Here is a 12766-nt window from a genome sequence, read left to right as displayed (position 1 = left end):
ATAGATTTTATAACAGGCGGGCTTCTTTTCCTTTTTTTTTCTTTTCCTCTTCTCTCCGTCTTTCATGCGGTGGTGGTTCTGTTTCCCATCACGGCCTGTGATGAGACCACAAGAAAGGCCTGGGCCCATGTGACGAGAGCAAGATGGTTGCCTGGTGACAAGCGTATGGGTATTTGTGTGTGTGTGTGTGTGTGTGTGTGTGTGTGTGTGTGTGTGTGTGTGTGTGTGTAACAGCAAGGGGCTTTCAGAGGGCAGGAAGGTGGCCATAGTCCAATCAGCAGCCCGTGGGCTCCTCGTCAACTCTGGGCCGGGGGACAGATTGTTCAGACCCACGGCGCTCCGACCTAAAGTGAAGCCATTTCTCTTATTCGGCTGACGGATGTGCGGCTGTCCGCAGGGCTTCTAAATGCTCCATTCATCTTTACGATGGCCTCACTTATCTCCCGGTCCTCGCAGATCCTCTACTTCCCATTCTCACCGCAAGCAAATGCTGCCTTTAAACCACATCAACTCCCCCGCTAACCTCCACCCCTCACCGCCATCCCACACCCTCCCTCCCCGGTGGCAGCGAAAACGCTGCCATATTTACCATGTCGTCCTAGAAGGTTGCGCCGGCCACAGCAGGGTGAGATGATTACCAGCAGCAGCTCTGTCGGCACGGCCCATGCAGAGACGAGGCCTCCAAGCTAAAATGTCCCCGTGGGATGAGGAGAGGGGAGGAGAGGCTTCTGCAAAGTCATTCGGGTCTTTTTACTTTGATATGATATGTCGGGGCAATCCTGGCGCACACAGCCGGGTTCGGCAACTTCAATCCCTTCTTCTTTTTTTTTTCCGGGAGACAATATTTGAAGGACGTCAGCTCATTTGGGATGCAGTTGGTTGCCCTCACCCTGCCTGATGTTATCCTCACCCGCCTTTGACTGGGCTGAGTTGCAGTCGTGATTGCTTTTGGAGAGGAGTGACTCACAGTGATTCTCCTATCGGCGCCAAACCCTCCATGACAGCGTTTCCTTTTGCGCTCATTTAGCATTGAGCAGTCCCCTCCATCTCTTGAAAAATGTATAGTGAAAGGTCCCCATTTGATCTGAATCCAGAACACAACCCCAAATAGAATCAGTCATATAAACAATAAAAAATTAAAATGTCAGGATGTCAAAATCCAATTAGAGTCGTGCAATAATGGCAACAATACAAAATCACAAACACTGCCCCACAAACGATCCTTCTGAATTCCCTTCCATTAGTGTGTGTGTGTGTGTGTGTGTGTGTGTGTGTGTGTGTGTGTGTGTGTGTGTGTGTGTGTGTGTGTGTGTGTGTGTATGTGTGTGTGTTGTAGCATGACTAGCCCCAGCGAAGCTGCATTATTCAGTGCACGTCATCCTGTCCTCGGGAGTGTTACCGTGACGACAGCACCCCTCCTCCGCCGTCTACGGTGATGCCAGTAGACTGCATTGACACTCATAAGCAGTCGTGTTCCACTCGGGCGAGTCCCGGGCAGATTTACGGGTGGCTGGCTGATACCGATGGGAGCCTTTTGCAGACAATAGGGCAGCATCGTAGTTTTTAATCACAGGAACTCGACACCCGGCGTTGCTTGACCGCTTGTGAACCCCCCCTGTCAGCCAGATGAGGCCTAGCTAACAGTCCTGATTGAACAGTGGTGCTTTGATGATTTTAATTAAAAGCAACTTCAGTTGAGATGCAGAGAACAAGGGGGGGAAGTCTGAATGTAACTCTAACATTAAATGATAGTTTTGTTCTTTTTTGGGGGAGGGGGGATTTCCCCCCTACCCTCCCCCCTCCATTGTACCTCCTCCAATACATGTGGAGTCGCCAGCCGCTTCTTTTCACCTGACAGTGAGACGTTTCGCCAGGGGACGTAGCGTGTGGGAGTATCATGCTATTCCCCTCCCAGTTCTGCCCCCCGAACAGGCGCTCCGACCGACCAGAGGGGGCGCTAGTGCAGCGACCAGTACACATACACACATCTGACTTCCCACCTGCAGACACGGCCAATTGTGTCTGTAGGGACACCTGACCAAGCCAGAGGTAACATGGGGATTCGAACCGGCGATCCCCGTGTTGGGAGGCAACGGAAAAGACCGCTACGCTACCCAGACGCTCCATAGTTTTGGTGGTGATGGGTGCTGTTCATTCATATGTGTGTTTTACATCCACGTGCACAAAGTTGCTTTGTGAGCAAACTGTGTAGGTTTGTGCCATCAAGTTTGCAGCAGTTACTGAAGCCAGCTCATTATAATAAGTAGAATGGAAAATTGTTCATCAAGTGACTTGATGAGCAATTTTCCATGTAATCTGCCCACAGAAGATTGAATGTGGCCTCTGAGAGGGAGACTGTGGATCCGTGAAATGGCATTTTTGATAAACTCCCATTTGCAGCTGACCTACTGGGTCACCATCTAAGGCTTGACCCGGCAACGCGGCAGAAAACATGAATAAGAAGGCTGTCGGACGGGACGGGTCTCAAGAGACACGTTCCTCAGAAAGGAGATGCGAGGAGACGTCAGAAAGCCAGGACTAGCGGAATAAGGGAAGAGACGAGAAAACGACGAGGTTAGCGTTGGAGGAAGGGAGAGAGGAGACGGAGACAAAGCGGGGCAGATGGGAGAACGAGGAAGTTGGGCAACCTAGGGCCCGAAAAGGAAAATCAGGAAGAGTCTGGAAGTAGACCTGGCTTGCTGAGAGGCGTAGTGTCTGTCACACAGAAATGCATGATCTCATGCTTCAATTAGACAGCTCTCGTTAGATGAAAGGGGCCGGTCATTGGCTAACCGCGTACATAGCAACAAGATCCCCCCGGGGACCAGCCAAACAGTGGGAATTTGATTTGTTTCAGTGTGATTGGCAGGCCCGTGTTTTGATCCTGCCCTGTGTGCTGTTGCATAATACACATAAAAAAAGACGTGCCTTTAAAATTAAAAATTTCCCATTTGGAAAGAGAGGTTCGGCTGGCAGGGTAGCCTTGTGCGCTCGTCACAGGAGCACTTGCAGCTCTAGCGGTGACGGCGATTCATCAAAGTGCCGTATGAATATTGTTCAGTCTCTGTGTGACGGCAGAGGAAGATCAGCCATGGCTGTTCAGTGTCTCATGCAGCAGGAGCCCCGAGGCTCAGCCCGATGAGCTACGATCGCTCATCAGACCTCATCAAACTCTCCTCAGCTGTTGTTTATTTGACTTCTCTGTTGCGCGAAGGGAAAAGCTTGCCCCAGACATTTTTTTGCACCAGGAATCGACCTCTTTCTCGCCTTGTTCTTTCAGACACACTCTCTCTCTCTCTCCTCTCTCTCTCCTCTCACTTTCTCTCTGTCTCTATCTCTCTCACTCGCTTGCTTGCTCACTCTCTCTCCTCTCTCTGTCTCTCTCTCTCTATCTCTCTGTCTCTCTCTCCTTCTTGCTCTCTCTCGCTTTCTCGCTCACTCTTCCATATGGTTGTCATACACTGGAAATTTAAGCCATGTTTGCTTTTGCTGTGTATCTGCGGTTCGCTTTTTTTTTTCCACTAAACTCTTGTGAAACTGGGAGTGACATTAATTGAAACAATACCCTCATGATTGATCTTACGTTAACGCACTTGGCCCACGTTCAAATGCAGACCGGGGAAAGAATACAACTATACAAAGACCTATTGTACACGATTATACAAAATGCATTTAAGTATATGTACTCCAGGATTATTTGACTGCCGATCAGCTGAACCCCGAAGGTCACGTGACGTGGCGGCCTATTACATGCATGCTTGAAAACACTTGCCAGGCTTTTAATTGTTATCGGAAAAGGCCTTTCATGGGCTATCATAGGCAGTAAATTCTGATTTTAATGTTTTTTTGCCCCCCCCCCCCCCCCCCAGAGTGTTATACTGCTAATGGAGAGGACTACCGGGGTTTCCAGAACCAGACCAGTTTACATGGGGGCAAACCCTGCCTTTACTGGAACGAGACCTTCCAGCACCCCTACAACACCCTCAAGTACCCCAACGGAGAGGGGGGCTTGGGCAGCCACAACTACTGCAGGTAAGACCCAGCTTTGGAGCTAGATGTAGCGTCAGACTGTTAGCGTTAGCTGCAGAAACAGTTTGCTTTACTGACGGTGCAGCATCTCCACAGTCGCTGTCCACACCTGCTTAATCCAGAGCAGGGTCATTGGGGACAAAGGCCTTTCCCAGAGGGCATTGCACTGAAGGCAGCGATTCTTTGCAGGTCACCAGTCCATGACATGGTTGGGTAATTTGGGCACTCCAGTTAACCCACTATACATGTCTTTGGTTAGCAGGAGGAAATCGGAGTATCACAAGGGGAGCCTATGTGAATGCAGGGAAAACATGCAAACTTCACACAGAAGGGGTGGTATCCAACCCAAAGACCCTCTTGCTATGAGGCGACAGTGCTAACCACTAAGCCACTGTGCCACTAAATTACTATTTTAATTACAAATAAATGGAATTGCAACCATCATATTAAGCTCCCTAATGAATAATTATGTATGGCGCGTCAGGGCTGATGGCAGTGATGGTGGAAAGGATTCGTGTAAAGATGGGCCGATGTTGTGTCAACAAGATAAGTGCAACAAGGCCTCCGTTTTCCCTAGAAAAAGCCTTCAGCTTTCTGAATTATTGAGAACCCTGACAAAAAAACTAGGCCCTTTACTTTTCTCTAGGTTTTTTGGCAACTGTTTGAATGGAGAGAACCTGCTCAGACGTTCACCTCTGAATATTTCATCGGTGCCACTGCAGCATAATATTTAACTACACCGTCACTACAACCGTGCTCCAAGAGTTTGTACAAGCAAATCTCTTCGCCTCATCCATGGAATGTCGGGGGACACGGTGGCTTCGGGTCTGCAGAAACCCGCTCTATCTGTCAGTCACACTCAATGTAAGCCTGTCAGCGTTGCATGCATGAACATCAGGCTCGTGTATTTTTCTAAGCGAGCGCACTACAGACTTCCAGAACAGTGGCTTGGCCCTGATAGCCAAGCCATAAGAGGAATCGTGTATCCTTTTTTTTTCTTTTTTTTTTTTTATTCATCCCAAAACCTCTAAAACATTTTTTAAGTCATGGTTGTAAAGTCATAAGGCAGCAATGCTTTGAAGTGGCACAGGACGGATTTGTTTTTGCTGGGTTTGGACAGAAATTCACAAGATTTATGAGTAGGATACGCACAGAAGATGAAGGAAGGCCTCCACCGCACATTAGAAGTGTGTTATGTCCAACAATAGACGCAAAACGGATACCTCCGTTGTATTGATTTCACTCGTTCTGGCGACCGGGACACAAGTTAGCAGTCGTGTCTACAACTCGATGACAGCTCATCGCTCTCTGTGTTTTTTAGCAGAGGGGTTTCTGGCTGGAACTGGGACTCAAGGCTATCGCTAAAAACCTGCAGACAGTCAAAGACACCTCCCGTGTAAAAGTCACTTCTCAACAGCAGCGCAGGAACTTACGTGGCTCCTTTATTATGAATAATGAATCGGTGAGGGATGATCGCATGTGTGACATCAAGTGTGTGCCTATTATGCTTGTGTTTGTGGGTGTGCATGTGTGTGTGTGTGCGTGCGTGTGTGTGTGTGTGTGTGTGTGCGCGCGCGCTTCTGCCAGAAAGAGAGAGGGAGCCCCTTCATAACATGTGATGTCTGAGTTGTTTGATCACAGAAAGTTGGCAAATTGAGAGAATTTTTCCAGCCATATGGGAGACCGACTTGGACGCTGCTGCAAAAATTTGGATTGCAAAACTCCTTATTTACATCGGGGACATCTTGCAATTCAAATTCTCTCTCCAATGTTGTCTTATCCCCTTTTACGCTTCTGACTCTCTCTCTTTCTCTCTCTCTCGCTCTCTTTTCTTGCTCTTTTTTCCTCTCTCTTTCTAGCTCTCCTGTGCCTTATCACTCTCAGCCTCTAACCTTGGGCTCAAATTCTGAGGGAGCTTCTGAATTGCGCCTCGGCTGGAATGTCACAATAGGTGGTAAAACCCGGAGAGAGGGGGTGTTAAACCAAACAGGACAAAGAAAGAGAGAAAGAAAGAAAAGAGACAAAAGAAAGGCAAAAAGTAGAAGGAGCTTGGGGGTTTTTGGGTAAAGGCCCTCTCTAATCCCAGAAATCATCACTGAAGACGGGGCACAGGTGGATAATGAGGCCAGAGCATGGATCAGATGTACAGGGGTTAGGGGTTAGCAGCGTGTGTGTGTGTGTGTGTGTGTGTGTGTGTGTGTGTGTGTGTGTGTGTGTGTCGAGTGTGTTGAGGTCTCAGGTGGCAAAGCAGGTGATGTGTGGGTTGAGGGGATGAATTCAGGGGCTTAGCAGCAGAGAAGTGGGGACTGGACTGAAACAGCGTTCGCATCCCCTCCTCGTTGTTACCCCATGTGCTGACTTGAGTTGAGAGGGCTCCTCGGTGGTGCGAGAGAAAGAGAGCGAGAGACCCCGAAGAGACCCCTACATTTCATCTTTATAGCCTACCATAAAAAAGCCATGTGAAAATATGGAGAATTCAGGCAGAGGGGAAATGTCACATTAATCCGAGGTCGGTCAACAGCAGGTCAGAACGATGGCAGAGTATGGACCTTAGACAGTCAGCTGTGTTCATTTCCTAATGTGGTTTGTATCACATAGAATTCAGGGAGGTGGCCTCCTTCTGGCCCACCTCCCTGAATAAACTTAAGTCATACACAGTCCCCCTTGCTTCTTTATCAGGCCACCACTCTGACGTCCATGCAACAGAACAACATCACTCGAATGTGAAAGGGCAGATTTATGTTTGGTTCCCAGTGCCTTCCAATGGACTGACAATGGACTCGCCCCATTCCATCTGTATGAGAATGTGCCAAGTGTGATCATTCAGTGGTGGTTGAGCGGCTCTGCTGGTTGGATCCTGGCTATTTGTGCGAGTGTGTGCGTAGTGTGGAATTTACAAGGGGCCATTATACCTGCTAATGCCATTTCCCTATTCCCCTACACATACATATGAGATAATGGCTGTGCCGAGCTGAATTTGCCCTTGCTGTGTTTATTGTAATTGAATTTCCAAGCAAATTGTATTGCTTTATTGTATCAGCATCAGGACCTGTATGAAAACCATTTCAGTTGAAGTGCAACAAATAAGACAGGAGTTCTTATTGCTGACATTGGCACAAAATATACTATACTACATATACACTCACCGGCCACTTTATTAGGCACACCTGTCCAACTGCTCATTAACGCAAATTTCTAATCAGCCAATCACATGGCAGCAACTCAATGCATTTAGACATGTAGACATGGTCAAGACGATCTGCTGCAGTTCAAACCGAGCATCAGAATGGGGAAGAAAGGTGATTTAAGTGACTTTGAACGTGGCATGGTTGTTGGTGCCAGGCGAGCTGGTCTGAGTATTTCAGAAACTGCTGATCTACTGGGATTTTCACGCACAACCATCTCTAGGGTTTACAGAGAATGGTCCGAAAAAGAGAAAATATCCAGTGAGCGGCAGTTCTGTGGGCGAAAATGCCTTGTTGATGCCAGAGGTCAGAGGAGAATGGCCAGACTGGTTCGAGCTGATAGAAAGGCAACAGTAACTCAAATAACCACTCATTACAACCGAGGTATGCAGAAGAGCATCTCTGAACGCACAACACGTCGAACCTTGAGGCAGATGGGCTACAGCAGCAGAAGACCACACCGGGTGCCACTCCTGTCAGCTAAGAACAGGAAACCGAGGCTACAATTCGCACAGGCTCACCAAAATTGGACAATAGAAGATTGGAAAAACGTTGCCTGGTCTGATGAGACTCGATTTCTGCTGCGACATTCGGATGGTAAGGTCAGAATTTGGCATCAACAACATGAAAGCATGGATCCATCCTGCCTTGTATCAACGGTTCAGGCTGCTGGTGGTGGTGTAATAGTGTGGGGGATATTTTCTTGGCACACTTTGGGCCCCTTAGTACCAATTGAGCATCGTGTCAACGCCACAGACTACCTGAGTATTGTTGCTGACCATGTCCATCCCTTTATGACCACAGTGTTCCCATCTTCTGATGGCTACTTCCAGCAGGATAACGCACCATGTCATAAAGCTCGAATCATCTCAGCCTGGTTTCTTGAACATGGCAATGAGTTCACTGTACTCAAATGGCCTCCACAGTCACCAGATCTCAATCCAATAGAGCACCTTTGGGATGTGGTGGACCGGGAGATTCTCATCATGGATGTGCAGCCGACAAATCTGCAGCAACTGCTTGATGCTATCATGTCAATATGGACCAAACTCTCTGAGGAATGTTTCCAGTACCTTGTTGAATCTATGCCACGAAGGATTAAGGCAGTTCTGAAGGCAAAAGGGGGTCCAACCCGGTACAAGCAAGGTGTACCTAATAAAGTGGCCAGTGAGTGTATATGGTGTGTGTCTTCCTCAAGCTTGGGTCCTCTACCAGAGGCCGGGGAGTTTGAGGGTTCTGCGCAGTATGTTAGCAGTTTCTAGGACCACACTCCTCTGGACAGAGACCTCAGATGTTGTTCCTGGAATCTACTGGAGCCACTCTCCCAGCCCCTAGTGCTCCTGTTACCACTGGGACTACTGTGGCTTTCACCTTCCAAATCCGATCTAATTCCTCCCTCAACCCTTGGTATTTCTCTAGCTTCTCATGCTCTTTGTTCCTGATGTTTCCATCGCTTGGGATTGCTACATCAATCAGTACTGCTGTCTTCTGTTCCTTGTCGACCACCACAATGTCTGGTTGGTTAGCCAGCACCTGCTTGTCAGTCTGGAACTTGTCAACCTGGAGCTGACATATATAGTATATATATATATATATATATATATATATATATATATATATATATATATATATAGCAAGGCTATCTCTTCTTGTCCAAACCAACAGAAGGTCTACTGTGACACAAGTCACAGAAAATTGTAATGATGGTTATAGGAGGAATGTGTCACAACATACAGTGCATCGCGGCATTGTGGAATGTGGCACAGTGGTCCAGTGGTTAGCGCTGTTGCCTCACAGCAAGAAGGTCCTGGGTTCGAACCCTGGGGTTGTCCAACCTTGTGGGTCATCCCAGGTCATCCTCTGTGTGGAGTTTGCATGTTCTTCCCGTGTCTGGGGTGGGTTTCCTCCGGGTGCGCCGGTATCCTCCCACCATCAAAAAGACATGCATGATAAGGGTCTGCGCCCCTGACTGAGGCATGGCAAGATGAACTGGAGTTGGTCCCCGGGTGCTGCACGGTGGCTGCCCACTGCTCCTAGCTACACAGCTAGGATGGGTTAAATGAAGAGATGAATTTCCCCACGGGGATTAATAAAGTATCTCAAATAAATAAATAAATCACACCCTGCTGTGTATGGGGCTGGGCTGTGTAGCCGCAGACCGGTCAGAGTGCCCATGATGACCCCCTGTCCACCGTCGAAAGTGCCTACAAGTGGGCACACGAGCAGGGGTGCACATAATTTTTTTGGTCTGGTTCTCAAAGGAGCACCTGAGGTTCTTGCTTGGTGCTCGCCTGTTTTTAAATAAATTTTTCCATGACCCACCCACCTCACAAAATGAACAAAATATGAGGGATACGTGAATAACATTACATGTACTTTAATTTCAATTGAAAATGAATAAAAGCAGTAGGTTACAACAAAATGTCTGTTCTTTAAAGTGCCGTACATGTGACTTTCAAATGAAATGACTGCTCTTCAAGCATTGAAAACTAAATATACAAATGACTGCTTTTTCAAACACTGAAAACCAAATCAAACTCACAACAAATCTGCTATTTAAAGCATTGAAAGTTCTGTTATCCTACAGGACATCATCGTCATCTTCATCACTCCCCTCCAGACTGTCTTCCTCTATTTCAAAAACACCAGATGTACTAGGCCTGCTCCTTTCTCGCTGCTTCAGCCTACGATTAGCTGTTTGCATCCACAAGTCTACTGCTGGCTTTGGGTCAAAGGTTTCTGTTGTGAACTTAGATAAGTGGGTGTGCATTAGAGATGAGAGGCGATAGTCTGACAGGCAGGATCTGTACTTGTTTTTTATTATATTCAGGTGTGAAATCCCCTCTCACATGCAGCACTGCTCAAGGGCAGTGTAAGAGACAGCAGAAGGACTTTCTGAATGTTGGAGTAACTGCCTGGGTTGCTGGTGTTCACTACATTGACTAGATCATGCACAGAAGAGGCTGCCAAACGTTTTCCAGCTTGCTTTAAACGCATCCACTCTCTTAAAGTTGAATCTTTGTCAACATGCATGCTGGCCTCATATTTCTCAAGGATGTTACTAAGTGTTGTGTTGCCAAAACAGTGGAGGTCTTTCATTTCATTAGGCCAAGTTGTAGGATCAAAAATCAAAAAGTGATCGCATGACTTGAGGGATTCATATCTGCTTTCAAATTCATGAATTAAAGCTCTCAACACATCAATCTTATCCCTGTCAGCTTCAGCATGTGCCACAGTCTCCTCCCTGTACTTGCCCTCACTGTCCATCAGTAGCGTCAACTGTCCAATAGCAACCATGAGCTCATCTTTGCATTCACCAATAGTCAGATTGTCTTTCTGGAACCTGAGGGAGGTGAACTGTAAAATGTTCCCAACATCAAGCATGTTGGCTAGGAAACAACGAAAACGCTCTGTGTAGATATGTTTTAGGCTACTGTCATCACTTGTTGCTACTTGGATCTGAATGGCTGGTAACATTCCCCATATTTCAAACAGAGTCTCTTGTCTCCATGCAGACCATCTGATGTTGTGGAACTTACCTAGTTTGACAAAATCAATGTCTTTCTCCTCACATATCTTTTGTTGTTGTGAAATTCGTTTTGCACCCCCTTTCTTTGAGTAAAAGCTTAGCAAAGTGATGATAGATTTATTAAATGACTCACAGTATGGGACCGCACGATCAGCTGATTTAGCACAGTTCTCCAGCGTGTGGGTGGTGCACAGGATATGCACAAGGGAATCCCTGATATCCACCATCTGACGTAATTTGGGAATGACCCCGTTGTAAACTCCAATGTTGACAGCTGCTCCATCACTGCGTACCGACACCAACTTTGTCTTCCACTCCGCTAAACCACAATCATTGAACAGTTGCACAAATCCATCTACTATGTCCTGTGCTGTTCGGTTGGCCCCCAGATTAATTAATCCAAGGAAGTCTGAGCTGTATTCTCCGTTGCGGGACACAGAAACAATGTACACAATTTCCTGCTCCATTTTTGTTATATCTTCGGATCCATCGAAAAGCACACCCCAAAATTCAGCTGCTTTCAGTTTTTCACTTAACTCTGAACTCATTGTCTGAGCGATGCTCTCCGTGATGTGGGATCCCCCTTCTCGCGAATGATAAGCAGTCCCGACGTTAACTCCTAACCTCTTGAGAAGCGGAATATCCTCCTCGTATGAACGCATAGGACGTGCGTGTTTCGCTTTGTGAAAGGCCAACAAGAACATGTTTGTCAGTGCCTGATGTTGTTCTTCCGTCAGTCTGTCTTGCCACGTGTCGAGCGGGCCGCTGGGTCTCTCGTCCTGGCTGCGCCTGTTAGCAATAGCTTCCACTACTTTCTGGTGTTCTCTGCTGTTTGCATGCTTATCAAAAGCTGGATGGCTGAAGTTTTTCGTCCCCATATAAAAGTGGCAGTTTCTATCCGCTAATGTGGGATTTTCCCGACATAGTTTACACCACATCTCAGTGCGGGCGTCATCTGTTTGAAGCCAGCCGATGTCCTGCAGCCATTTATCTGAAAACGTACGCTTTGACTTTGGTTCTGGTTCAGTATGGCATTTCTTTGGTTGAGGTGGAAGAACACCAAATAAATTACTCAATGTCGCTTGCTTCTTTGACATTTTGGAGAAATTAGTGGCTCATACTATAGCATTGGCTAAAACCAGTGGCTCATACTCTGCACTGCAAAATGTTTGGTACGCAAATGCGCGGTAAAACACTTGAATCTGCTGCTCGTTGAATATTTTAAGTGCGCATGCGCACCTGCGCACCACTTATGTGCACCTCTGCACACGAGCATCGGAACTGGACCTTGGAGCAATGCAAGAAGGTTGCCTTGTCCGATTAGTCCCATTTTCTATTAGATCACCTGGATGGCTGTGTTGTGTGCGCCGTTTACCTGGAGAAGTGATGACACCAGGATGCACTGTGGGTAGAGGGAGTGTGATGCTCTAGGCAGTGTTCTGCTGGGAAACCCTGGGTCCAGCCATTCATATGGATGTCAGTTTGACACTTGCCACCTACGTAAACATCAGTGATGACCAGGTATTCCCCTTTGTGGTATTGGTAAACCCTGATAGCAGTGGCCTCTTTCAGCTGACTGATGTGCCCTGCCACACTGCACACGTTGTTCAGGAATGGTTTGAGGAACATGATGAAGTGCCAAGGTGTTGCCCTGGCCTCCAGATTCTCCAGATCTCAACCGATTGAACATCTGTGGTATGTGTCGGACCGACAAGTCCAATCCACTGCAGCTCCACCTCACAACTTACAGGAACGGAAGGATCTGCTGCTAATGTTTTGGTGCCAGATGCTGCAGAACACCTTCAGGGGTCTTGTGGAGTCCATGCCTCGGTGGGTCGGCGCTGTTTAGAACCAACAAGTGTCATCTGTTCGGGAGTTAACTGGCAGACCTTCATCTGCTGTCGACCTCAAAACCCAAGCACAGTGAAGTCCTCACAACCATTTCCAGTCAGCATTTCCCCTCTCTGTAACACAGCAGGCAGGAGAACGTCAAGCTTTCATCCTTCAAAGTAAAGCCGAGGGA

At 47.4% G+C, this 12766-nt stretch overlaps 1 protein-coding gene across 2 annotated transcripts in view; it reads left to right on the top strand.

Annotated features, from left to right (window-relative positions):
• The window catches only part of kremen1 (kringle containing transmembrane protein 1), a 100587-nt gene that overhangs the window by 21712 nt on the left and 66109 nt on the right, over positions 1 to 12766 (top strand). For both annotated transcript variants that reach the window (XM_056287142.1, XM_056287134.1), the window contains exon 2: positions 3870 to 4032. In XM_056287142.1, coding sequence (XP_056143117.1) covers positions 3870 to 4032 — 163 coding nt within the window. The remainder of the gene's footprint in view (positions 1 to 3869; positions 4033 to 12766) is intronic.

This window comes from Lampris incognitus, chromosome 1, assembly GCF_029633865.1.
Source record: "Lampris incognitus isolate fLamInc1 chromosome 1, fLamInc1.hap2, whole genome shotgun sequence".
Classification (NCBI taxonomy): domain Eukaryota; kingdom Metazoa; phylum Chordata; class Actinopteri; order Lampriformes; family Lampridae; genus Lampris; species Lampris incognitus.
Note: the sequence above shows the minus strand (reverse complement) of the source record. Positions and strands in the feature narration are given on the sequence as shown.